The sequence below is a fragment of the Salarias fasciatus genome, chromosome 6 (assembly GCF_902148845.1).
Source record: "Salarias fasciatus chromosome 6, fSalaFa1.1, whole genome shotgun sequence".
In the NCBI taxonomy this organism is placed as follows: domain Eukaryota; kingdom Metazoa; phylum Chordata; class Actinopteri; order Blenniiformes; family Blenniidae; genus Salarias; species Salarias fasciatus.
The window spans coordinates 33,354,287-33,381,965 of record NC_043750.1 but is presented as its reverse complement, the minus strand read 5'-3'; the positions used below and the strand labels follow the sequence as shown (position 1 = coordinate 33,381,965).

The 27,679-nt window shown below is 44.0% G+C and overlaps 1 protein-coding gene across 1 annotated transcript; it reads left to right on the top strand.

The window, feature by feature from the left end:
- The first annotated feature begins 530 nt into the window (after window positions 1-530).
- LOC115389837 (complement C3-like) lies at window positions 531-27,207 on the top strand. Its single transcript, XM_030093405.1, has 43 exons — window positions 531-625; window positions 2,100-2,298; window positions 3,313-3,475; window positions 3,750-3,844; window positions 4,057-4,145; window positions 5,396-5,478; window positions 5,939-6,026; window positions 6,233-6,335; window positions 6,458-6,578; window positions 8,628-8,743; window positions 8,881-9,024; window positions 9,367-9,466; window positions 9,555-9,649; window positions 9,757-9,948; window positions 10,040-10,195; window positions 10,757-10,886; window positions 12,106-12,171; window positions 12,539-12,736; window positions 19,189-19,303; window positions 19,375-19,463; window positions 19,613-19,752; window positions 19,849-20,061; window positions 20,148-20,211; window positions 20,384-20,473; window positions 21,101-21,304; window positions 21,508-21,583; window positions 22,326-22,485; window positions 22,615-22,710; window positions 22,835-22,985; window positions 23,198-23,283; window positions 23,424-23,501; window positions 23,584-23,739; window positions 23,836-23,898; window positions 24,031-24,112; window positions 24,229-24,277; window positions 24,907-24,997; window positions 25,079-25,168; window positions 25,656-25,773; window positions 25,949-26,038; window positions 26,197-26,289; window positions 26,387-26,470; window positions 26,831-26,975; window positions 27,066-27,207. Exons 1-43 carry the CDS (start codon window positions 531-533, stop codon window positions 27,205-27,207), a joined length of 4,998 nt encoding a protein of 1,665 aa, XP_029949265.1.
- Window positions 27,208-27,679: the final 472 nt, after the last annotated feature.

Sequence of the window (27,679 nt, the reverse complement as noted above, 5' to 3'; positions counted from 1 at the left end):
CTGAAAAACAGATTAGTGATTGAGGGGTTTTGTTATATAAAATAATCAGTGCTTTGGTTTTGTTATAATCATTGTTGGTTATTCAAGTATCTTGAAGCTGAGCTTTTTTTCTCAGGAAATCAAGCTTAATAACTCTAAAGTGTAGAAACCTTATGAAAACAGCAATAACGTAATCAAAAACTAGCAGCAGGTTTATGCCAAAAGCATGTTGTTTAATTCCAGTAAGGAATATAACATCATTTTTAATCCTGGTTTTATCAAACTGCTTCTGTGGGTCTGGAGATTAAGGGAAAATGTGTTAATCCTGAAATACAGAAAGACAATTATGGACAACGTGCATGGAGAGTCTATAGATAGTCATAGATAGCCTATTTACATCAAGAGTTCTGGAAACCTGGAACATGTGTCTCTTATCTGTTGCTCTGCTGCAGATGTCAACAACCTGATGAAGCTGTCCTGCTATTGGATGTAGACGAAGTTGCAGTGGACAGAAACCTGCTGCAGAAGGAGAGAGCGTGCTCACAGCAGACATGGCATCAGGCAGGAGGATGGACGGGCTTCACGTTTGGTGTCTGGCTTTGCTGGCTTCTTTCCTCTTGATCCCTCTTACTGATGGCTCGCCCATGTAAGTAAAGCAAGCACAGAAAAGAGACACTTTTCTGTGATTCATGTCATGGTTTGCATTTAATCGTGGGATGAGAGAGACATGATGGTCTGTGGTTTGATGTTGGCTCAGAGATTAATGGAATGCATGAACTGATGCTGTCAAAGTCTTAGAAGGTGATGTTATAATTTCGTAGCAATTGCATATCTTCCATCTATCCATCTTCTACATTGTTTCATCCGATGGGGGGTCATGACCCCTGGAGCCAATCCCAGCTACCTATGAATGAAGGCAAAAACACCTGAACAGGTCACCAACCCATCAGATACTTCTTAAACAAAAGCCTGCTCTACAAAAGTTACTGATAAGGTTAATGACTAAAAAATGTTCAGTTAAGTTCTGCCCAGGTTGGTTCAGACAGACTGAGGATTGACAGGCCAGTCTGCACTTTTTTTTTTTTTTTTTTCAAACATGAACCAAGGTACCATTTCCAGTAAGGTGGCGTACATGTTGATTTTTACTTCCCGGAGCCTTTTATCGCGTCAGCCACAATAAACAAACGTCCGAAAAATGTTGAAATGTTGTATTGACTCAGTGCTGGAACTGAGTCTGGGCCATCAATGGTTCACTTATTATCTGGGTGAAGTCTGTGCTGAAGTGGGAATGATTCCAGGCAAACTGAAACTGTGCAAATGAAGAAATCCAAAGGATTAACTGACTAAAACAGTTTTATTCATGACTGTGATGGTATGTCAGATAAGACTTTCATTGTGCTGAATTTAGACAAGAGGAAAGGCATGCACAAAACAGAGGAAATGTGTAGTTCATAAAGAAGGAAATGTAATAAATGTATTCAATCAGTAATTAAATCAGTTGAGCCTAGAAATGACTGTGTTGCAATTGGCGTTATATAAATAAAGCTGAACTGAATTGAACCGAATTATTTAACCAGTCAAACAGATGATACTGCCAAATTCCTGACCGTCAACAGTGAGAGTGGCTCTCATTATGCGTTAATAAAAGTGACTGCTGCTCCAGGTGTGTCCACTGGGGGCACTGCTTTATTTTTTGCGTGCTTTAATCTGTGTTTAGCCTAAAATGCCAACATGGATCATAATTCTTCGTCGCAAACTTCAGTTCATTACACAATAGACACACCAGTTTCCTTCCTTTGGCCAAAATTTTCCTCTTCGTGGACATTTTGGAGTCATGAAATTGACATGTATTGTGGGAAATGTAGTTTCATGGTTTGTGATACGAAAAACATTTCTTTTCGGACAGGCATATTAACCTCTAGTGGGACACATTAAATAATGTGACTGGCCGGATTTGGCCGACATGCCTTGAGTTTGAAACATGTTATTTCATGCGTCACTGAAAAATACACAAATGCATTGAAAGTGTCACAGAAGTGGCCAAACTGTAAAGACAAAATCCTGTGACAGACACAAAGCGATCACCGGAGGATGAAGCTGACAGTATTTCATCTCTGCAGGAAGGTGATGTCTGCTCCCAGCCTACTGCGAATCGGAACAGCAGAAAACATCTTTGTGGAGTGCCAAGACTGCACCAATGATCCTGATTTCGCGGTTGAAATCAGAGTCTCAAACTTTCCCACCAAATCCAAGACGTTGGCGTCCACGTCAGTGATTCTCACCAGTGCAAACAAATTTCAAAACTTTGCAGAAATCAAGGTAAAGGCTCAAATATAACACAAAACAGTTGTAGATACAGTACATTTGCAATGTTGGGTTTTAAAAAAGGAAGAATAATCACTGTTTTTTTATTTATGGTGTGACATTTCTTGTAATTCCTGTTTACTATTAATAGCACACTTTTTTTGGAACTGAATGTCATTTAACGGTGTGTAAAATGTAATGTAGACCAATTGAAATCCATCCATCCATCCATCTTCGAAGACACTTAATCCTGTGCAGGGTCTCAGGGTGCTGGGGCCAATCCCAGCTAACTATGGGTGAGGACAGGAGGACACACCCTGGACATGTCACCAGTCCATCACAGGACAAACACACAGACAAACACACACACTCACATTCACGCTGAGGGAAAATTTAGGGTCACTGAACCTCACACGCATGTTTTTTTTTTGGACTGTGGGAGGAAACCCATGTATACAGAGGGAGGAAACACAAACTACATAGAAAGGCTTAATCAGTAACTGACGACATTTTCTCTGTGAGGCGAGACGACTAACCATTCCCCCATCGTGCTGCCTGAAACAGAAATCATACAATTATTTTGTAAATGTGAATTAAAATCTCATCAGAGAGTTTCGTGCTTCACTTCGAGTGTGAGATCTGCTCATTGTAGACGGCTCCGGTTCAGTTGGTAGAAATGGGAAGTTGCTGGTGCAATGACCCATATGTCCATATTTCAAAGTGTTGTAGAGAAAAACACCGAAACCCAGATGTCTCCCACTGGATGGACTGAGTGACTCCATTGTTGTGAGTGTAATTAGCAATGCAAAGAGCTTTGGAGAATGATGAAGCTGTGGATGGAAGTGAATTCTTTTCAGCATCTGGTGTCTTTTTCCAGGTATGATATTGAAGTCGTTAGCTTTAATCAGTGCAGCGTAGAGTTGGATCTTGTGCCTCAGCCAGACGAAAGTCGATGCTCTCCATTCTCCAAAGCTAACTGAATGACTTTCTTTATCCTGCTTACATTACTCTTATGCCTTTTGCCTTTAGATCCCAGCTGAATTTTTCAAGCGAGATACTGACCAGAAGCAATACGTTTATCTACAAGCTCAGTTTCCTGATGTGACACTCGAGAAGATTGTCTTAGTGTCCCTCCAGTCTGGATACATCTTCATCCAGACGGATAAGACACTTTACACACCCAGCAGCAAAGGTAGGGTCGCACAAAAATGCTTATATTAATCTCAGTGTCCATTAATTTCAGTCTACAGTGGCATACAGGTTTGTGTTGAGAATAATGCATTAGAGTAATGCATGTGCAGCTTGCTTGTCAAGTCTTTATTACCAAGCAATTCATGGAGTTTTGAGGGGTTTCAGCAGGCCCATAATTCATTTTTATGTTAAACTGATTTCAGCAGCAATGACACAAAATGGTAATCTGTTACTACCTATACAGTATGTTGAGTTATTTTGGCTCTCTCTCTCAGTTCATTTCAGGATATTTGGAGTCTCTCCACGCATGGAGCCTGTGGAGAGGGATGCTGTTACCCGAACTGATGCTTCCATTTCCATTGAGTTTGTGGTATTGTATTTTATCTTTAACGAGCACATCTACAAGTTTGTTTGTTTGTTTTTTTTTAATGGATTGAATGACAGACTCAGTTCATCACAGGTGCAATCTGATCTCAAACTCACAAATTGAACAATTAGTCAAAGTAGTATTTTAAATAATTACTGGGCTTTAAGGAAAACTGTTTTATTAAAAACCTGTTTTTGTGCCATTCCCCTTTGTAGACCCCTGAAGGCATCATTTTACCACATGAGCCAGTTTCTCTGAAGTCAGGAATCTTTTCTGGACATTTCCAACTCGCTGAAATTGTCAGGTAAACATTTTTTTCTTAACATTTACATATTTTTCTTACTTTTTATAATTATATCCTCGGTGTTTGTCAAATAATTGACTGATAAATGTATTCCTATGATACTGTTCAGGTTACTGTTCATTACAAAAAAAAAAAAAAAGAAATGCAAAAAATAAGTTCCGCGCAGGCAGCCAGGTGGAGTTTGAACTCATTTATTTCTAGGAATAGAACACAGGAACCCCAGAATGCTGAGCTGAGCTGACATGCAGGCGAGGACCCAGAAGCACGCAAACAGACCCACAAGGAGCTGACAAGACACACCAGGGGAGCAGGACTTAAATAGAGGGCAGGGCAGGTGCAACACATTAGGGTGGTAACGAGGCAGGAGCAGACAGAAACAAGTGGGGCAGGGCCAGCACAAGGGACAAACAAAACCAAAACCAGCCCTGAGCGCCCCCCCCCCCCCCCCCCCCCCCCCCCCCCCACACACACACACACACACACACACACACACACACACCACACACACACATGGCCACAGGGTCACAGGGTGTGACAAATTGCAAAACAGTGAAAACAAAAAGGAAAATTTTGAAAGCTGCAGTAATGAAAAACCAAATGAGGAAAGTCTTTCCCGCTGATATGGTCCATGTTCGGTGTAAGTGGCAGTATGATGTTGTTATGTCAGGTGTTGAATCTTGGATCATAATTGGCAGCCAAACCATTTCTAGAGTCTCCAGAGTGCAATTCAACAGACCCTTTCAGGAGAAACTGTTGCATGGTTGGTTTCATGCAGTAATATCTCACTAAAAGGGAGAAAAGCCTTGAGCAAGCCTTGAGCGACGCGTAACAATATGATTTCTGGAAAAGACTTTGCTGTTAATCCTTCACAGTTTTGTTTTGTCATATTCTGTATTTTGTTGTAAAACACATTTTTCATTTTATGGTAATCTGAGCCAACAGTCTTCCCAATATTCTGATAGACTAATATCAGGTTTAAGAAAGAGTGATTGGAGAAAGTGGTTCAGAATAGTTGCGCCTTGTAACCAACCACATAATGAACCAAACAACTGACATTAAAGCACTAATAAACTGTTCTGCTTTGGTGGATAAACATGAAACGGGCTTTTTTAGCAAACAGAAGTGAATACACTTGATTACCACTGCTGATTAACGGACTCAAAATGTTTCAAAATGAACTTGAGATATCTAGTAACGAAACAACAAATGGCCACAAAATGTCTGCCTGTGTGTATGTTGATATTTTTTAGCTTCGGACTGTGGAAAGTGGTGGCGAGGTTTCAAAGCACCCCACAGACAAACTTCTTTGCAGAGTTTGAGGTCAAAGACTATGGTAAGTTGGAGTAAAGTCCAGCTTATCTGTGAAGCTGTTTTTACAGTGTACATGACTGGGTGAATGCATATTAACATTATATGCATGCTCGGATTCCTGTATGAAAATATATAAGTTGCAATAAATATGTTATGCATATTTTTTCATCTGTTATGTTAGGTTTGGTACGAATATGAAACAGCTGAAACAAGCAAGCTTTCAGGGATATTTTAAATAGTAACACTAATGGCTGAAAGATTAGGATCAAACACTATTTTTTCTTTTTCTGGCACAATTCCTGTTTGTGTGTACAGTGGTATTACTGAATGTATATACTGTATATTGCAATGAAGATTTTCCATGAAATGTGTTATATTTGTGTATATATGTCAGTAAATAGATTCAAAAAATTGTTTTTTGTGTCAACTTACACATTTTATCACCTGATTAAGACATTTCCTTCATGTGTGACATTTTTCAGTGTTGCCCAGTTTTGAGGTGAAACTGATGCAAGAAACCCCATTTTTCTACGTAGACAGTGAAGAGCTCACAGTCAACATCAAAGCTACGTATGTTTCTGTTTTGAGGAATCAGAAACCGTCCCTGATTGGTAGATTGGTGACGCTTGTTAAAAACTTTAGGGAGTTTCTTCCTGGTGATTTGTACAGGTGATTTTTGCTTTGTATGTTTTGGCTTGGTTCCTGGCCCCCCCTCTCTCTCTATCTATTTAAGCCCACCAAAGAAAAACAGGCAACCTTTCACTTGATCTTTGTAGATATCTTTTTGGTGAACAAGTGGACGGGTCGGCCTTCGGGGTGTTTGGGGTTATACATGAAGGTCAAAAGAGGAGTTTTCCAGGCTCTCTTCAGAAAGTGTCGGTACAGACTCCATCTCATATCCCATCACTTCATTACTCACTTCTTTATCCATCTATTTCTAAAAGCAATATAATCCAGTTATTTTTTTCATTTTGATGCATCTCTGTGTGTTGTCACATTAGGTTGAGGCTGGACATGGGGCAGTCACCCTGAAGCGGGAGCACATAACACAGACCTTTGAAAACATCCACGACCTGGTGGGAAGCTCCATTTTTGTAGCTGTTAATGTCATGACAGACAGTGGTAAGACAGAAATTTAGCCTGCATGCTCTAGCACTTCAAGGAGGTGGTTGCATCTTTTCCTCCTCTCCTATCTTCTCTCTCCCTGTCTTGTTTCCCCTGCTTGCAGTCTTGTCCTTCATCCCTCTTGGAGGTTCCACTCTACTTGATCTTTGAAAACTGCACATTCATAATGGAATTGATCAATGGGCCTTTCAGTGCAATTGACAAGTTTATTTCAAGGAGGAGCAGAGATGCAGGGGAACCTGCCTGCCCAGACAGGAGTTTGGCTACATGGCCAACATGTGGGGGAAGTAGGGGTCCATGTGCCTGGTGCCCTTTCCCATTGAAGATGTGGAAGACGCCCACATATTCAGATTTGTGATGATGGGTGTGATATTGATCATATTATATACCGGACCCTCCTTCTGGATATTGAAGACTGCAGTCAATAACGTTGCTCAACAGCTGGCAGTCTTGATCAACAAGTGAACCAATTCCATGCAGCACCACCTTCTGGTGGTGTTACATTCATAACTTTCATTCATCCCTACTGACCGCCATAAGGCAGTGCTCAAAGCAGGGAATGAATAACTTCAGCTTAGTCACAAGGAATTTGGTTTGTTGCGAGACTATCTGCTCAGCATGGGAATCATTCCTGAGTTAGCCAGAAGGGGGCAACCAGGGCATGTGGCTCTTCTGAAGAATTCTCTGGGGTGTCTATTAGATCAGAGGAACCGGCAAAAAGGAGTAATGAAGGCCGTCTGGCCAAGGGTGCGTGAGCGCGTCTCAGTCCAGAGGCTGGTTGTTCCCTCAGGGATAAGCAAGTGGACAGTGGGTTGGTTCACCTGAGGTGATCCTCATCCTGCCGAAAAGATCCCAAATCGTGTGTCCCATCTCCAAGTGGAATGGGTTTTGAATGGGTTCCAATGTGACTGTTTGAAACCAACATCATCACCCCCTGCTGGAATTTCCCCAGAAATACAGATTTTCTTCAATTCAGCATTGGTTTCATTTTTCACCAGCGGAGGTTGGCGCTTGTGTTCAGGAGGGGGAACAACCGTACAGTGGCTTCCCCTTATTTCCTGCTCTCTTGCTAGAGGCACACCGGGAACAGGGGGCACAACCACCACCTTCACTGGTTATGGGCCAAGCTGGTACTAACAGTGTAACTCAATAGGCAAGATCGGTGCCAATAAGCTGGGTGAAAGGCGGATCATGGCCTTCATCCATGACGGCTATAGATCAACAGTGGTTGTGTTGCTACAGGTCACCAGCACCAACAACCCAGGGAAAAGACACAACGCTGCCTCCCCCGGTCACAGTGCCCCAAGCTGATCCTGACAGTGTCACTCAGCAGACAGGATCTGTGTCAAAATCTGGAGGAAAGGGGCGGCAATGTGGCATTCACCAACAACGGCTAAAGCTCATGCCAACTGTACAGTCAACAGTCGTGGTCAGTCCCCTCAAGAGGGGGAAAGCACAACGGGGTCGTCACAACCAAACTGTCGGGCTCAGTACCAATAAGCTGGGAGGAAAGAGTGCAAATGGCACCTCCACTGGCAGCAGCTAAAGCTAACAGCCAAACTAGGTACCAGTAAGTCGGGAGGACAGCGCACCAGCAGTAGCCAAGCTAACAACCACTGTGTGGTTAACGGCCACGGTCGGGCCCAATGAGCCGGAGGAAATAGTACAAGGTGGCCTTACAAGCAATGGCTAAGCTAACACAAGCCATGTTGCTAAACAACCAGGATCATTCTGATAAGCTGAGCTAGGGGTGTACGAACGGCGCTTCCACTGCACCGGCTAAGCTATCACCAGCCACATCGTTAACAGCTGCAGCCGGCACGTCAATAAGCCAGGGAAAGGAAGGTGTGGATGCGGCCTCCCGACAAGGATATATCTGACTCACAAGTCGTACCGTACACTAGTAAGCCCCAGTGCCCAAAAAAGATGCCACTTTCTTCCAGTGTAATAAAATTTCATTGTGGTTTGTCCATGTCCTTCTTGAATTTCTCGATGAAAATCATTTTTGATTGAATCAGATGTAAAGTCTTGTATGTACTGGTGCAGGGAAAGAAATGGCAGAGGCACAACTGAAAGGCATCCAGATCGTCACTTCACCGTACACCATCCTCTTCAAAAAAACACCCAGTTATTTCAAACCGGGCCTGTCCTTTGACATCACGGTAATGCGCATCACACACATTTGCATCCATCATAAGTAAAAGTAAGTGGTTTGTATTCTAAGTCAGAGAAAACATGAGTTGGATGTTTTTTGTTTTGTTTTGTTTTGGGGTTTTTTTTGTTTGTTTTTTTTTTTTAGCTTGAAGTCGTGAATCCTGACGGCTCCCCAGCACAAGGTGTTCTTCTGATGACTGCGGACGACGTGCAGGGCACCACTACAGATCGCGGCATGGCGAGGCTTTCTGTCAACACTGTGGACAAACCTGAACCGATGACAATCACAGTCAGTCATGAGATGAGAAACTCCATTTTTCCACAAGACAGAAACAAACTTTGAAAGAATATTTTGTAGTTATTCTACTTCTTGTAAACTAATGAAGAAGAAAACTCCTCATTTTAAACTATTTCGTTTCTTTGTTTCAATCTATCCATCATCAAGATGTGATCTCTATGCTACATTTGAGATGTAAAGATATTTTTAAAATGCAGCAGTTCCTAAAATTGTGTAGTGTTTAACGGAGATAAAACAAAAACATTTTAAAAAACACTGCAAAAAGAGAAAGGAGAATGGCTCTGAATACTCTGGAACTCAGTGCATCTGCTTCCTGTGCTTTTTTTTTTGTAGGTAAAGACCAATGATTCTCGTATTTCACCCGAAAGGCAAGCTCAAGCCAGCATGACTGTTCACCCATACATTTCTCAAAGTAACAGCTACATTCACATAGGTACAAACGGGAATGGCATCTGATAAGAAGCAATGTAAAATCATACTTGAGTCTGTTTTCAAGTATTGCTGATTGTACTTCTCTGTAGGTGTGGATACAATGCAAGTAGCATTGGGAGACAACCTGAAATTAAACCTGAACCTCAAAAAACAAGACCAGGAGGAAAATGATTTGACGTACCTGGTGAGAAAAGCATTGCACCTGTTCATGCTTCAAATATACATTTATCCACCATTTGGACGAGGTATGCATGTGCATGACTGTTGATGTGTTTACATCTATGTCCTCAGATCCTGAACAAGGGTCAGCTGGTGAAATTTGGCCGTTTCAGGTTGAAAGGTCAGACGATGGTGTCCTTGATGGTTCCCATTACCAAAGAAATGCTGCCATCATTCCGTATTGTTGCCTACTATCATCCCACTGATAAAGAAGTAGTGTCAGACTCTGTTTGGGTGGATGTAAAAGATTCCTGCATCGGATCGGTGAGATACAAAACACTGATTCTGCAGGATTTGGCAAGGGCAACACAACAGATGTGTGTAGTAAAACTTCTTTGTTTTCTGTATGATTCAGCTGAAGCTGGAAGCCATAAGACCATCTCCATATTATATGCCTCGCAAACTATTTAGCCTGAAGATCACAGGAGATCCAGAGGCCACTGTAGGGCTGGTGGCGGTTGACAAAGGAGTCTACCTCTTGAACGACAAGCACCGCCTCTCTCAGAAAAAGGTAGTCCCCTCTTCTCTTTATTCAAAAAAAAATCTTTTAAAATGGCATAAATCCAGTACAGTTGTGTTTTACTTATAGTTCCATTTACAGCATACCTATCTGGAGTGTTGACAGATTTGAAACGTAGTTGAGGCAGAAAAGGCATTCAATGTTAAAACTATTCAACAACTTGCTGTGGAACTGCCTATAACTTTCTTTATAAAACACCATTCGGACAGAAGGTAATTCAATGTGCTTTACAAAGAAATAAAAGAAATACATTAAAACTTTACGCTGTAATGTAAACAAGGCCTTAATAAATCAAAAGTTTTAAAACTGCCCATATTTTTTTCAGGTTTGTGTTGACAATTTTTCATTTTAATGTCTGACAGCTCTCTGAAATGAAATCGTAGAACAAATGAAGAATTTGAGCAAAAAAAAAAAAAAGTCATGATTTCTTGAGCAAAAATCCCACAGAAGAGGTCATGTTGGCCAAACGTCATGTCAGAAATATTCCCCTCTGTGGTTTTGTCTGCCTTCACATGCAGCAATATCTGTGTGTTTGTTGCTTCCACCCTCCAGGTGTGGGACATTGTTGAGCACTACGACACAGGCTGCACACCCGGTGGAGGGAAAGACAGCATGGGTGTGTTCTACGATGCTGGGCTGCTCTTTCAGTCCAACATGGCCTTTGGGACTCCTTACAGACAAGGTGAAAACCCTTTATTCTTTATATAACTTAATCTCTTCTTGAACATTGTTACGGCCAGCTCGTGAAGGAGATAGGGAAAGACAGTAACATTAAGGCTCAATCCCATTTCTCTTTCTAGCCCTCCCCCTTAGCCCTCCTCCTTGCCGCTACCCCATTTGTAACAGAGTGCTAAGGGGTAGGGCCAAAAGTAAACCCCTCCGATTTGGGACACCCCTTCGATAATCGCGTACGTCATCAGTAGTCACCACTGCCGATGACGTAGGCAGGTGCGACAATTGTTTTGCCGAAGAAGAATGTTTTTCTTACATTTTAAAACTTTACTCATTGAGAAAATACTTACATTTATGAACTTCTTTCGTCTTGCAAGGCTTTCTGGGAAATCTGTCATCCAGTGTCGGCCGGTGGCGAGGGGTGGCGGTGGGACAAAAAGTAAGAACAAACGGGAACAAAAAGAGTCTCTATACTAGAGTTATCAACCCAAAAACATAAGGCCAAAATGGCAACTAAAAATAGAGATAATATAACAAAGGATTCCTGAAACCCAAAGCCAAAAACACAGAACCAAAAGCCAAAAACAGATAACAGAAACGAGTGCCTCGCTAACCAACGACAGTAACCACTACCAACTATCTCCAAGAGGCACGTGAGCATGGCCGGTTGCAGCCAGAAGAATACGGCGACGGCCGTAACAAACATAAAAATACCCCCGCTGAATGTACACCTTTCCAGGTTATCATTCAGTGTCACAAACAAGAAGAACTACATGTGTAAACAATGCTACAGTACATTCTCATTGCTGATGATTTGACATTGTGTCAATAGTTTCTTCTGCACAGCAACATCACACCAACTAAAACTGTTTTTGTTCTGCTAAGTTTATAGAGAAAAAAGACGGAAAAAAGATATTTTGTCAGCCCTCAATGGGGCAAGTGACCATGTTAAGTAGATTTTAGGTTCCTTCTTGCAAATGAATGATGGTACTTTATCAAGAATCTCAGGATAAACTGTTTAACTAAATATTGTGACCAGGAAAGCCTGTGTGTAATTTCTAGAGTTTCAGAAAATGAGCTTGAAGCACAACAAACTCTCTTTATAACATAAAACCACTAGATGATAGATGAGGAAGTCTGCCTGTCGTTGATCTAATAGGGAAAGTTTATTGATCGTTTCACCTCAGTAATACTTGTTGGCCACTGCTCAACCTGTGTTTTACTTCCAGAACCGAACTGTGCTGCCCCGAGCAGGAGGAAACGAGAAACGGTCATGAATGTGACAACCACCTTGTGTAAGAGCCACAAATCTGAACTGACACACACACACTCATCTCAACACTGTATTTTTGAGGAGTCAGCTGAAGTGTTTTTTACGATTCCTGCAAATATCAATCTGTCTACAGTTACTTCTACCTCAGAAATATCTCCACTCTCAAGGCTTTATGGGAGAAGCACAAAATTTATTTAAGCTGGAAAGGTTTGGTGAACATTTTATGTACCCCCCCCCCAAAAAAAAAAAACAAAAAAACAAAACAAAACAAAAACTGAATATCCTCAGCTCACACACAAATTGACGGTCTTGAGTTAACTTTCTGTTTTAGTAGCTGTGCCCCTTCTCTTGTGCGTCACTGTTTCTTGAACAACCTTTTCCTTCCCCAGTGAGTCTGTATGAGGACGAGCTGCAGCGGGACTGCTGTTTGGATGGCATGAGGGACACTCCGGTTTCCTACAGCTGCGAGAGGCGCAGCGAGTACATCGTGGACGGGAGGGCTTGTGTCATCGCCTTCCTGCACTGCTGCATGGAGATGGAAAAGCATCACGCGGTGCAGAAGGAGACAGAGCTCCGACTGGCTCGCAGTAAGAAACCAGAACAATTTCCACACGTGTACTCAGACCGTCACATTTCCAGGCAAAGAGGAGGAGCAACTCTTATAAATGAAAGGTTAAACTTTTCTACTGGTATTTCAATTGCAAACCCAGTAGGCTGATTTATTATCGCCACATCATCTATCCAAAACATTAAGTTATGCATTGCTATGTCCATCCATCCATCCATCCATTTTCTACCGCTTATCCGGGGCCGGGTCGCGGGGGCAGCAGTCTCAGCAGGGATGCCCAGACTTCCCTGTCCCCAGACACTTCCTCCAGCTCCTCTGGGAGGATCCCGAGGCGTTCCCAGGCCAGCCGAGAGACATAGTCTCTCCAGCGTGTCCTGGGTCTTCCCCGGGGTCTCCTCCCAGTGGGACATGCCCGGAACACCTCCCTAGGGAGGCGTCCAGGAGGCATCCTAAACAGATGTCCGAGCCACCTCAGCTGGTTCCTCTCGATGTGGAGGAGTAGCGGCTCTACTCCGAGCTCCTCCCTGGTGACTGAGCTCCTCACCCTATCTCTAAGGGAGCGCCCAGCCACCCTACGGAGGAAGCTCATTTCGGCCGCTTGTATCCGGGATCTTGTCCTTTCGGTCATGACCCAAAGCTCATGACCATAGGTGAGGGTGGGAACGTAGATTGACCGGTAAATCGAGAGCTTCGCCTTTCGGCTCAGCTCCTTCTTCACCACGATGGACCAATACAACGACCGCATCACTGCAGCCGCTGCACCGATCCGCCTGTCAATCTCACGCTCCATCCGTCCCCCACTCGTGAACAAGACCCCAAGATACTTGAACTCCTCCACTTGGGCTAGGGTCTCTCCACCAACCTGGAGGGGGCAAGCCACCTTCCTCCGGTCGAGGACCATGGCCTCGGATTTGGAGGTGCTAATCCTCATCCCTGCCGCTTCACACTCGGCTGCGAACCGCCCCAGTGCATGCTGTAGGTCCGGGTTCGATGAAGCCAACAGGACAACATCATCTGCAAAAAGCAGAGATGAAATCCTGTGGTTCCCGAACCGGAACCCCTCCGGCCCCTGGCTGCACCTAGAAATTCTGTCCATGAAGATTATGAACAGAACCGGTGACAAAGGGCAGCCCTGCCGGAGTCCAACATGCACCGGGAACAGGTCCGACTTACTGCCGGCAATGCGGACCAGACTCCTACTCCGGTCATACAAAGACCGGACGGCCCTTAACAAGGGGCCCCGGACTCCGTATTCCCGGAGCACCCCCCACAGGACACCACGAGGGACACGGTCGAATGCCTTCTCCAAATCCACAAAACACATGTGGACTGGTTGGGCAAACTCCCACGAACCCTCGAGCACCCTATGGAGGGTATAGAGCTGGTCCACTGTTCCACGGCCAGGACGAAAACCGCATTGTTCCTCCTGGATCCGAGGTTCGACTATCGGTCGGATCCTCCTCTCCAGTACCCTGGAATAGACTTTCCCGGGGAGGCTGAGGAGTGTAATCCCCCTATAGTTGGAGCACACCCTCCGGTCCCCCTTTTTAAACAGGGGGACCACCACCCCGGTCTGCCAATCCAGAGGCACCGTCCCCGACAGCCACGCGATGTTGCAGAGACGTGTCAACCAAGACAGTCCCTGCACATCCAGAGACTTAAGGTACTCAGGCCGAATCTCGTCCACCCCCGGTGCCTTGCCACCGAGGAGCTTGCCAACCACCTCAGTGACTTCAGCTTGGGTGATGGACGAGTCCACCTCTGAGACCTCAGCCTCTGCTTCCTCCACGGAAGACGTGGCGACGGGATTGAGGAGGTCCTCGAAGTATTCCTTCCACCGTCCAACAATATCCCCAGTTGAGGTCAGCAGCTCCCCACCTCCACTGTAAACAGTGTTGGCGGAGACCTGCTTTCCCCTCCTGAGGCGCCGGACGGTTTGCCAGAATTTCTTCGAGGCCGACCGATAGTCCTCCTCCATGGCCTCCCCGAACTCCTCCCAGACCCGAGTTTTTGCCTCCACAACTGCTCGGGCTGCAGTTCGCTTGGCCTGCCGGTACCCGTCAGCTGCTTCGGGAGTCCCATGAGCCAGCAAGGCTCGATAGGACTCCTTCTTCAGCTTGACGGCAGCCCTTACTTCCGGTGTCCACCACCGGGTTCGGGGGTTGCCGCCACGACAGGCACCGGAGACCTTACGACCACAGCTCCGAGCAGCTGCTTCGACAATGGAGGTGGAGAACATGGTCCACTCGGACTCAATGTCCCCAGCCTCCCTCGGGACATGAGAGAAGCTCTCCCGGAGGTGGGAGTTGAAAGCCATGCTGACAGAGGGTTCCGCCAGACGTTCCCAGCAGACCCTCACAACACGTTTGGGTCTGCCAAGTCTGTCCGGTTTTCCTCCTCCGCCAGCGAATCCAACTCACCACCAGGTGGTGATCGGTCGACAGCTCTGCCCCTCTCTTCACCCGAGTGTCCAAAACACGCGGCCGGAGGTCAGATGACACGACAACAAAGTCGATCATCGACCTCCGACCTAGGTGTCCTGGTGCCAAGTGCACTTATGGACACCCCTGTGCTCGAACATGGTGTTCGTTATGGACAAACTGTGACTAGCACAGAAGTCCAATAACAGAACACCACTCGGGTTCAGATCGGGGAGGCCGTGCGATCCAATCACCCCCTTCCAGGTCTCACTGTCGCTGCCCACGTGGGCGTTGAAGTCCCCCAGTAGAACAATGGAGTCCCCAGTCGGAGCACTGTCCAGCACCCCTCCCAGGGACTCCAAGAAGGCCGGGTACTCTGCACTGCTGTTCGGCCCGTAAGCCGAGACAACAGTGAGGCACCTATCCCCGACCCGAAGGCGCAGGGATGCAACCCTCTCGTTCACTGGGGTGAACTCCAACACATGGCGGCTGAGCTGTGGGGCTACAAGCAAACCCACACCAGCCCGCCGCCTCTCACTGCGGGCAACGCCAGAGAAGTGGAGAGTCCAGCCCTTCTCGAGAGGTTGGGTTCCAGAGCCCAGGCTATGTGTGGAGGTGAGCCCGACTATATCTAGCCGGTACCTCTCAACCTCCCTCACAAGCTCGGGCTCCTTCCCCGCCAACGAGGTGACATTCCATGTCCCTAGAGCCAGTCTCTGTGTCCGGGGATCGGGTCGCCGGGCACCCTGCCGTCGGCTGCCACCCAATCCACACTGCACCCGGCCCCTACGGTTCCCTCGGTGGGTGGTGAGCCCACCGGAGGTCAGGCCCACGTCGTCCCTTCGGGCTGAGCCCGGCCGGGCCCCGTGGGCAAAGACCCGGCCACCAGGCGCTCGCTTACGAGCCCCAACCCCAGGCCTGGCTCCAGGGTGGGGCCCCGGCTGCGCCGTACCGGGCGACGTAACGACCTTTGTTCTTTTTCTTCTCATAGGGGGTTTTGAACTGCTCTCAGTCTGGCCCGTCACCCAGGACCTGTTTGCCATGGGAGACCCTACTAGGGGGCATAAAGCCCCCCGGCAACATAGCTCCTGGGATCATGCGGGCTCTCAAACTCCCCCACCACGTTAAGGTGGCAGTTCTAGGGGGAGGCATTGCTATGTATGTAGACCAAATGTTGATGAGCCCTCCTTTTTTTCACTCCCTCTTATTCTCACTGGATGATCACTCAGGTCACTCGTTGATTATAGGAGGGAATTTCAACATGGTGTGTGACCCAGGAATGGACAGGCTCAGTACCACAGGAAGCCGATGAGTTTGGCAATCCTCAGAAACTGTGAAACAATACATGAAGGATTTTGGTCTTTGTGATGCCTGGCGCTCTCACCACCCGACTGCAAGACAATACACATTCTTCTCTTCAGTTCACCATTCCTACTTGAGACTAGATTATTTCTTAACTCGCAGCACACGGATGAATGAGATCTCAGAAATTAAAATCCATCCTGTTACCATCAGCGATTATGCACCAGTATCATTTAGTCTGAGAAAAAGAAGAATAAACCAACTAGAAACTGGAAATTTAATACAATATTACTTAAAGATCCTGAGTTCATCTATCTTAAAAGACAATAGTCTATATATTTCGAAAATAAATTTGACAGACACCCCAGCATTTGTTCTTTGGGAGACAGGAAAAGTTCACATTTCCATCCAATTGCCGTCCGGTTTCATTAATAAATGCTGATCTCAAAATCATCAGTAAAGCTCTGGCCAGGAGAATAGAAAAGATAACCCCTCTTACAATACAGCCTGAACAAACAGGGTTTATTAAAAGTGGATATTCTTCCACTAGCCTGTGTAGATTAGTTAACATATTCTGCAATACATAATCTAGAATCCACAAGCATTTCTTTAGATGCAGATAAAGCATTGAATTGAGAATTTCTGATTTGTAACATTAACCAGTTGTGGGTTTGGGCCATCTTTCATAGATTGGATAAAAATCTTATGTAACAACCCAGCTGCATGTGTTAGTGGCCTCCAGCCTAGGGGTGGCTGGGCCAGTAGCGTTGCTGCCTCACAATCATCTGTGGAGCAGTAAGAAAGGGCATGATTATACGTGGGTGACTGTTATAAGCGCCATTTTTATTCTGCCACTTCTGTGACAAAAACACATTTAAACAAGTTCGAATTCAAATCCATCAAAATCAAAACACATTCAGTAACATAAGCATCCTGTTTACAACGAACTGGCTTCAACTTCAGAACTCATCTTACAAAAATGAAACAGTAATGACAATATCTCGTCAGTGCAAAAAATCCCAAGGCAGCTGTCCTCATGCACTACAGTATTACAAAAATAACACAAAACTACTTTCCATTTACAACCAACTCATAAAAAACAACAGGCAGAACAGGTGCTTTTACATTCTCTGAAGTTCTGTTACAGTTAGTCTGTATGCAGTTGAGCTCACAGCTCTGATTGACCATCCAAATATTCCCACACATTGCCACATCGTGATCACTTTAAGCTAACAGCTAACTCCCTGTTAGTCTTTATGTGGATGATGTATTACTTTTCCTGCAGAACTCTCAAACCTCTAGAGATAGAGCATGTGTTTGGAAAAAATCCATAGACATGCCAACAGTTAGCACAACAGCCATGGAACCTGCTGGAACAAATTAAACATTTCACACTCCTCAGTGCAAAATACAGAGTCTAATTATTTCAAGACTAACAGGTAAATATTTTTCCCACTCATAAAAACATGGAACATGAAGAACGGAAAACTTTGGATGAATTTGTGATTTGCGTTTGAGCCTCTCGAGCTTCCACAGGTACTTGCAATGTGTTTTGTCAGAATTTTTTATTACTGTCCGTGTTTGTATTTGTTTTGTTGTGTCCCACAGGACATGACAGGTGAATGGTGCAAGAATGTGAGGGTGTTTGAGTTAAGGTTGATGATTGGTGGTGTGATGTGGGGAAGAGGTGGGTTGGAGGGGAAGGGGAGGGTGGAGATTGGGGGGTGTGGGAGTTGGGTTGGGGGAGGGAAGGGGGATGGGAGGGATTTGGGGGGTTTTGACAGCCTTATTCTCAAGGTACACAGCAGGAGCACTGGGGGGCTGCTGGCCTAGGGGTGGGTAGCTGCCCGTGGGGGCCGGTTCTCCTGGGTATGGTCATAGCCCTCTGCCTGAGTTGGGGGGGGGGGGGGGGGGGGGGGTTGGCTCTTGGGCTCGTTGGCCCTGGACCATCAGCTCTGCCTGTCCTGGACGTGCTCTTTTTTTGTTTGCTTTGTCTGTTCACTTGTTTGTTTTCTTGGCATTTTGTCTCTCTTCCTGTCCCCCCTGTCAGGGTCAATCATATCATGTACCAGTGTTCAAAATTAAAGGGGCACAGCGCAGTTTTAAATATTAAATTATCAATTATTTCACACCCACACATATTTTCACCTTGCCTGATGGGCAGCAAGAGCTATTTTTGCAAGATCGCAGTCGCTTCTATTTTCCTGTGCAGCGCACTAAAGGCACAGAAATATGAGTGATTCGGGTACGAATCGCTCTGAGGTTGACGTAATGCACGCTCACGCTGGCCTGCCATCCTTAAGTTTCATTTTGTCCGCCATTACTCTGCCAGATGCTTAGCAACAACAACTGAGCAGTACTGAGGATGGAGCTTCCAGAAAGTAAGAAAAGACCGGCTTCTAGCACTGCCACAGCTCCAGCACAGACCCCACCAGGCAAAACAAACTTACATTTTACTCGAGCGCTGCTAAAAGAGCGAGGAAGGAGTTCCCCTCTTCCGTGCTCGTACGTGGGCACAAGCCACAGACACGAGCTTTTCACGAAGCTACAGTTACGCCTAAGGCCTGCAGGGGTCGGTGTTTTGCATAAACGAGCAAACTGCGCTGTGCTCCTTTAATAACATTGTAGTATTAAACTTCAGTAAGGATGAGTTCATCCTCCCAGCTATGAAATGAGCTTTGTTATAGATGATTTGATGACCTTTATCCCAGTGGAACAGCCACTTTTAATGATTGTGTTGAAACTTCAGGCGAGGAAGATGACAGCAGCTTCATGGACACCAGTGAAATCGTTTCTCGCACCCATTTCCCCGAAAGTTGGCTGTGGACCGACATCGAACTGCCTGCGTGCACACAGCAGAAATGGTGAGTCCACAGAAAACAGCACAACATTTAGAGGTGACCTTTCATGTAACATTTGTTTATTTTTGTCTTAGTGACACAACGTCATTGAGAAAAGATATTCCTTTGCAAGACTCAATCACCACCTGGAATTTTATTGGTATCAGTTTGTCAAAGACTCATGGTGAGGATAATGGATCCTAACTTTTTAAAAACAATCTGTACCTTATAAACCGCTCTTGGTTTCTACCAATCTTTTCCCTATTTTTTCCGTAGTACATTTATTGCATTCTGTCTGTCCTTCCCCCATTCTGTTTCTTTCTGTTTCTGAAGGAATCTGTGTCGCCGATCCACTGGAAATAGTCGTTCGAAAGGACTTCTTCATAGATCTCATTTTGCCGTATTCTGCTGTCAGAGGAGAGCAACTGGAAATTCAGGCAGTTCTCCACAACTATGATCCTAATCCTATCACCGTGAGTCTGGCCAAACACCACTACACCATGTTTTTCATGACCTATCCACTGAGCTGTCCAGGATGGAATGCCAAATGATCATTTTCTGTTGTCAAGGTGCGCGTGGAGCTTATTGAGGAGCAGCATGTTTGCAGTGCAGCCTCTAGACGTGGAAAGTTTCAGCAGGTTGTCAGAGTCGGGGCTCAAAACACACATTCTGTGCCCTTCATCATAATCCCAACACGGGATGGAGAATATCGCGTTGAGGTCAAAGCTGCTGTTCAAGACACATCAGTCAGCGATGGTGTCATGAAGATGCTGCGTGTCGTGGTGAGTTCATCCGTCTGTCATTCCAAGTCCCAGATAATCCCTCCAGTTCATTCGGAGCTCATATTTGTCCCCTTTTCTTTTCCCAGCCTGAAGGCCGACTGATAAAATCTTCTCAGGTTATAACTTTAGACCCATCTAATAAAGGTGAAGGTGAGTTTTCAGGTTTTCAACGTATTTATGTCTTTATTTATAATCCTTAAAAAAAAAAATCCACAAAAAATCACAGTACAGCTCCTGAATGACAAAAATGGAGACACTGCTGACAACATGTGACCCTCCTGAAACCAGTCATACCTAAACTTTCCCCCTCTCTGCATTTCAGATGGTAAACAAGTGGAAATCATCAACAGTAGAATTCCACGGACAGAGTTTGTTCCGAATTCACCGACCAGCACACAAATTGCTGTAACAGGTGAGTTAAGTAAAGAAACAAATCATTCTCACATTGTTGTAAACAATAAAATGTTGAATGCTTTATCTTCATATCAAACACAAGAAATTATCAATCAGATTGATGCTTTCGCACACGACTTGTTGCGGCTTGAAAATGAAGCAGATCTATGAATCGTAATGTTTTTGACTCGAAGAATAATGATTTCTGTAACCAGTGTTGTGAATGAGCCTTATGACCCCCTTTTTGTTTTGCAGTAAAGACAGTGAATGTCGAGTATATATGTGATCTTAGTTTACCTCAAGTCTCTGTGCAGTGATTTGATATATTGACATAACTGAACACTAGAGACAGTAGAGTGAATATGTAAAAGTGTTGTGCCTTACTATTATTTAAATGCTTCTAGTAGTTCGTACAAGTTTGGTCACATCTATCTACATCATCGTATTAGTATTTCTTTCACAGTTCTCAAATATTTACTGTTTTCATTTTGTTTGGAAATGTACTTGTGTGAATGATAACTGGCTTTGACCATTTCCACTCATTTCATGTCAGAGTCATTACAATCCCTCAGTGTGTTTGCTTTTATTTACAGTATTCATTGTTCATAGTGAACAATGATCACACTGGGTGTGCGAATGTTTGCAGGAAGACAGAATCCCAACATGCTGAAGAACACGATCAGTGGGGAGTCAATGGACGCTCTGATCTACCAGCCCTCAGGCTGTGGCGAGGAGAACATGATCCATATGACTCTGCCTGTCATTGCAACCACATATTTGGATAAAACTAACCAGTGGGAGGCTGTGGGGATAGGCAGACGTGATGAAACCCTCCAGCACATCGGCACAGGTGGGTCAGAATTGCTCCTTTTAGTGCATCCAGTCGATCAGACTGCCTGTTTGACTCCTGAAAGTGAGTCTGGCCTTTGTAGCCTTTATGTGCAAAGTTGGAATCTTCTTCCTGTGTGTGCACTGGTTTCCTATCAATGATAATCAACCCAAGCAAGTTTTGGACTGTTGTTAACAAGGTTTCCTTTTTAAAATGTTATTCAGGTTACCAGAGCCAACTAGCCTATCGTAAAAGGGATGGATCTTTTGCGATGTATCAAAATCAACAAGGCAGCACCTGGTGAGACTTGTAGAAGAGCACAGATCCATGTGAATTTTAGCACTTCATTGGACACAGATTCTGATTACATGGTTGGTGATTCAATGTCATTCAGTTCAATTCAACTTTATTTATTTGGCACCAAATACAACACAGTCAGCTGGTGCACTTTTACCAAGGAAAACCCAGCAATTCTACATGAACAAGTACAGGACACAGACGAAAAGGAGAACTCCTGTTAAACAGGAGGAAACCTGCAGAACCAGACTCAAGTGGAGATATGAACTCTAAATCCTGACTGAAAAGGCTCAATTGGATAGTCTGTACACAAATGGTTACATTGCTTTTTAGGGAACTTCACATATTCGCCTGTAAGTTGTCAACGGTGGGATTTTTAAAAAGAGGATTATTAACTGAACCCTGAAAGGTCTACGGTACAGCCTGTTACTAAAGAAAACTTCATCTGATCCATTATTGTTAAACCTATTAGGGGCAAAATGTCTTTGAACAGTTTATTCGAGACTGGTTCTAACAGACATGAGGTTGGTTTATTGAAACCACAGTTGAGGAGAACTCAGGTGGAAGCTGAACATCTGGAAATCAAGTTCTTCTGATAAATCTGAAGAAGATTTTGCCATTATTGAAGTTTGAAGTCAAAGAATTGTGAGGTTTTAGAGAGCAGTGACTTTTTGTCAGCCTTGGCTGTAGATCTGAAGTGAAATCTTGACACTAAGCTGCTTCATCATCTCCTCTCCTCTTTCAGGCTGACAGCCTACGTCGTCAAGGTGTTTTCCATGGCCCATAACCTCGTGGCGGTGCAAAGCCAAGTGATCTGTGACGGTGTCAAGTTTCTCATTGCCAATGCACAGCAACCTGATGGCTTGTTCAGAGAAGTTGGAAGACTATCTCACAGAGAAATGACAGTATGTGCACCTAACCTAATCCAGAATAAATCCATTGGTTTTCATCCCTTTCTAATCTGCTGTGAATGGACACAAGAGTTCAGATTGATGGCATTCATAGCGACAGTGTTTCTGAACATGTGTGCGCAGGGGGACGTGTTCGGCACAGACTCAGACGCCTCCATGACGGCCTTCTGCCTCATTGCCATGCAGGAGTCACGAACCATATGTGCTGCTGCAGTTCCCGTGAGAGCCTTTTGGTTTTGCTTTGCCTCTTTTATTTCTGAATGAATTCACTCCAATGCTCAGGTTATCTATGATCTTACTTTTCAATGACTTCTTGTGACATCGGTTTGTGTTTTCTTTGCAGTCTCTGCAGGGCAGCGTGGACAAAGCCATGGCGTACCTGGAGAAGCGTCTTCCGAGTCTAATCAACCCTTATGCGATTGCCATGACTTCGTACGCTCTGGCCACTGAGAACAGGTTGAACAGGGAGATGCTGTTCATGTTTGCCTCCCCAGGTGCCGTCACACAACATCAATGAGCGTAAAGGTTGAAATGAAAGTGTGAAAATTAGTATTGAACTAATAGATCAGATTTCATCTTATGGCATGTGGTGCGGGATGTAGTGTGTGTGTGTGTATGTGTGTGTGTGTGCATAATTTATGTTTTGGATGTTCCACTGGCTGTAAATGCCTGAAACTGCTGTTGTGCTGTAAACGGCTTTCTCCAGATTTATCCCACTGGCCTGTACCTGGGGGTCGTTTCTACACAATGGAAGCCACTGCGTATGCACTTCTTGCTCTGGTGAAGGTGAAGGTGAGCTCCATCACAGAGAACAGTGTAGCACAATAACATGAAATCATTCACGATTAACCTGTCCAGGTGTAGCTTCCCCCACTAGGATGAATTACAAAGTTATATCAAAGCTTATTAAATATTTTGTTTGATGAAAACAGGCTTTTGGAGAAGCCCGGCCTGTCGTCAGATGGCTGAACCTACAGCGTCGAGAGAACGGAGGCTTTGGATCGACTCAGGTGAAGCAGGACTCATATCCATGCTTCAGTTTGTTTTTACGGCTCTTTTTGGACTTTGTCAAGCTGTTGTTTTTCTTTCCAGGCCACCATAATGGTTTACCAAGCTGTGGGGGAGTACTGGACCAGCAAAAAAGAGGAGGATTACTTTTTGAACGTAGACGTTTTGCTTGCTGGCCGGTCGAAGCCGGACAAGTACAGCTTCAGCTGGGAAAACCCCTTTATGACAAGAACATCTAAAGTAACCACAGACTCTCATTCACATGCTTGAACTCACAAAAACTCATCTGAGTGTTTTCCGTCAACTCTGTTTGAGGGCATATTTTTCTCACCACAGATCAATGATATAAATCAGGATGTGAAAGTGAGCGCCACCGGCCCTGGAGAGGCAAAGCTAACTGTAAGTGAAACAAATATTTTTCATCTGTTTTTGTCCATGAAAGCCTGTTTTTCTGTATATGTGGGCATCAATAGAAACCTCAAGCCAGTTTTTGTGTGCAGCATTAAAAGAAGCCCTGTCTTCCTTTAACAGGTAATGTCGCTGTATTATGCTCTTTCTAAAGAAAAGGAGTCAAACTGTCAGAAGTTCAACTTGTCCGTTCAGCTCATGCCAGGTAATTTGGTCTATTTAATGTTTAAGTTCTTTTGAGTATTTTAATTACAATTTAAAAGTCCTTTGAGTGTGGATTTTTATATTTTCGTTTCATCCTTTTTATTTGTAATTTGTCAGAGACGATGGGTGATGACGAAAAGATTTACAAGCTGAAAATAGAAGTTTTGTAAGTAAAATGAAGAAAAAATGTTCTTTTCTGTTCATTTGTTGTCACCACTGAAGCCTCGTCTCTGTTTTCCAGTTGAAAACACACACCTATACCTATATTGTGATGGTGATTCACTGCTGTGAGGCTGAAATGTCCTCTGTGAATGAAACCTGCTTTTTGAGATTGTGATCTTTTATCATATTAACTGTGAATTACAAAATAGTTTGTTATATCAAAGTTTTCTTTAAACAAAATCTGACCTGTAGCATTGCCAAATCTGTTGAAACAGACATTCAGCTAATGCTACAACCATTTACTGTAACTGAAAGTTGGACCACATGTAAATCTATTACCTTTTTACCTATTTAAATGAAATCAAGATGAACAATTAAAGACTAGTCTTTAAAAAAAACCCACACGTTTATTTTGAATTATCTTCCTTAACTTGACTCTGACTCACTCCCATGTCCAGAGTCTTCTCTGTTCTCACGTTATCGTTGTCCAGTTTAGTTAGAACCCATATAACTTCATGAGTTTTGAATAATCGTTTAGGTTTCTGTTCAAATCCGTTTTTCCTCAGCAGATTGAAGAAGTCAGTTTCCAAATAGTTGACACAGCTTTATTTAAAAAAAACAATGTTCTCACAGACATAAGGAGCAGCGGCGCGATGCCTCCATGTCAGTCTTGGAAGTTGGCATGCCAACCGGCTTCACTGCAAACACTAAAGACCTGGACTTGGTAAGATCAGCACTCCTGAAATGTTATGATGCCTGTACTCACAAATAGACCCATCAGGGATGTGTGTATGTCTCTGTGTAGTTATCCAAAGGACGTGCACGCACTATTGGGAGATACCGTGTGAACAGCGCGGAGTCGGACAGGGGCTCAGTCATGATTTACCTGGGAAAGGTACCGCCACACTGTTCCATATGGCTCCGTTTTACACGTTTTCAAGTGGAAACGGAAAATGTTGATTGTGTTTTAGGTGTTCATTTATACTGCAACCGAGCTCGGAGCCACTGAAAATGCAGATTTTTGAAAAACGGCCATAGTAGATAGTTCTTCGGCACATGGACAACAACAACATGCCTCCAGAACAGAGCAGTCCAACCCTGTTGTCTGGTCAGACAGAGAAATGTCTCTGTTACAGTAATGTCTGTCTGATTTTATTATAAAACAACCAACAGCACCCATTGGTGGCCCCACTTCAAAACTACATCATTTTCCATTGTTTGCATGTAAACGGACATTGATTTCAATTCTTCATCCTGCAAACACAGAACTTTTCTGAAACGAAAATGTTTGAACGATGCATTTTCACTTGAAACGAGACGTCATGTAAGTGGAGCCCCTGATTGTTTCTCATTTTCCTTTGTTCCCCTCACGTTCGCTTCAGGTTTCCCACTCACAGCCAGATGAAATCACTTTCAGGATCCATCAAACGCTGAAGGTGGGCATCTTACAACCAGCCGCAGTGTCGGTCTATGAATTCAACAGCGATAACTACAGACCTGGTGAGTGTCGCACGTCTCTAGAAATGTTTATTTGCGAAGCCTAGCTGTGAAATTTCAATAATTACATTTTGCTACCACCGCTGTACACAACAGAGGGGTCAAAGGACATTGTCACATTGAATCAAATGTACTATAATTCTAAAAGCAGCTGAAAACATCTGGCTCTCCACTGCAGAAACACATTGTGTGAGATTTTACCATCCCGAGAGGAGAAGCGGAGAACTACTGCGTCTCTGCAGAAATGACGAATGCACCTGTGCGGAAGGTAAATAACAGGAAACACACTTCAGGCAAAATCAATGTTTGTTCACGCTACGCTGAGAGTCCATTTCCTGCTTCCATCCTGCTAAATAATCATGTTAAAGCAGGACGGATAGATGGAAAACGTGTATAATTAACTGAATTTCTATTTCATCTCTACAGAGAACTGTAGCAAACAGAAGACGGGTAAAATCAACAATGATGTCCGCACAGCTAAAATCTGTGAGACAGAGGTGAACAGCAGGACAGATTTTGGTAAATACCGTCTGCTATGTTTTTGTGCATCTATTGAACAAATGAACCAAGTAAAAGGAGCCGAACAGCTGACTGCCTTCACATGATTTGTTCTCAGTGTACAAAGTGAGGCTGGAGGAGTTCTCCGATGGTTTGTCCACAGACATTTATACAATGCAGGTGCTGGAAGCCATCAAAGAAGGTGGGTCCATTTTCATTAAAGATTAGGTTGTGGAAGTTTGCTTTCTATCTATGGTTTGTTTTCTTTTTTTTTTTTTTCGAAACTCCAATGTGTCAAATACACTCTCCTGGTCTTCTGTAATAATTTGGTACATTTGATTGAATTTCGAGAAACAAAAGAAATCTGGTGAAAAGCTAGAAGCTTCTGAATTTAACCTTTGTAGAAACTGTGTTCTTTATGTTGCCTTTTCCCATCTTTTTTTTCCTTCCCATGTGTGCTCCTGAAATAAGTGAAACCCATAAAAACTTCTGAAATCCAAACTATTCACATATATCTATATATTTACACATGTATGCTTTCTCGTCACCTTCACGTTTGCAGGAAGTTATGATATAGGTCCTCAGGGAAAACGGCGTGTATTTTTAGGTTATCAGCACTGCAGACGAGCTTTAAACCTGCAGCTGAACAACACTTACCTCCTCATGGGGACACCCCAAGACATCTACAAGGATGACCAGAACAACGTGTAAGTTGTTGCTCATTGTCTGTGACTATACTGGCACACTTTAGACATGTTAACACGTTTTCCTTTTCCTGCCTCAAATCCTTAAATTAGATATCAATATGTGCTCGGTGAGAGGACCTGGATCGAGTACTGGCCGACAGAAGAAGAGTGCCAGACTGAAGAATATGAGTCCATCTGTGATGGCATGGATGAAATGACCCAGGAATACATTGTCAATGGATGTCGAAGTTAGTGAAACAAATTTTGTGAGAACATAATCGACAGAGATCAACTCTCTTCAACAGCTTTTTTTCTGCTTTCCAATGAAAAACTTGTCATTGTCTTTAGATACAGTGTGGAAAATTAGTATTTGATGCATTGCCAACTTTGCAAGTTTTCCCACTTGCAAGATATGAAGAGGTCAGGAAATTTTTATGGTCGTACACTTCAAAAAGTGAGCTCACAGATGAAGTGTTTCTGACAGAGGCAGACAGTATATATGTCAATGCTGTAACTAAAGCTTTCTATTTCATCAAATAAAATAAGCTTCAGATTCATTGCATCTCATTTCTTTACAGCATAAACGTGGGATTCATCAAATTTTACAGACAAAACCCAGATCTTCCTTTGTTCCACTACATATCTGACCCGAAACCTAAAAATTAATTTAAAAAAAAAGTATCAGGTTTTAAAATGATTTATTTGAACAGGTAAAATGATGACGA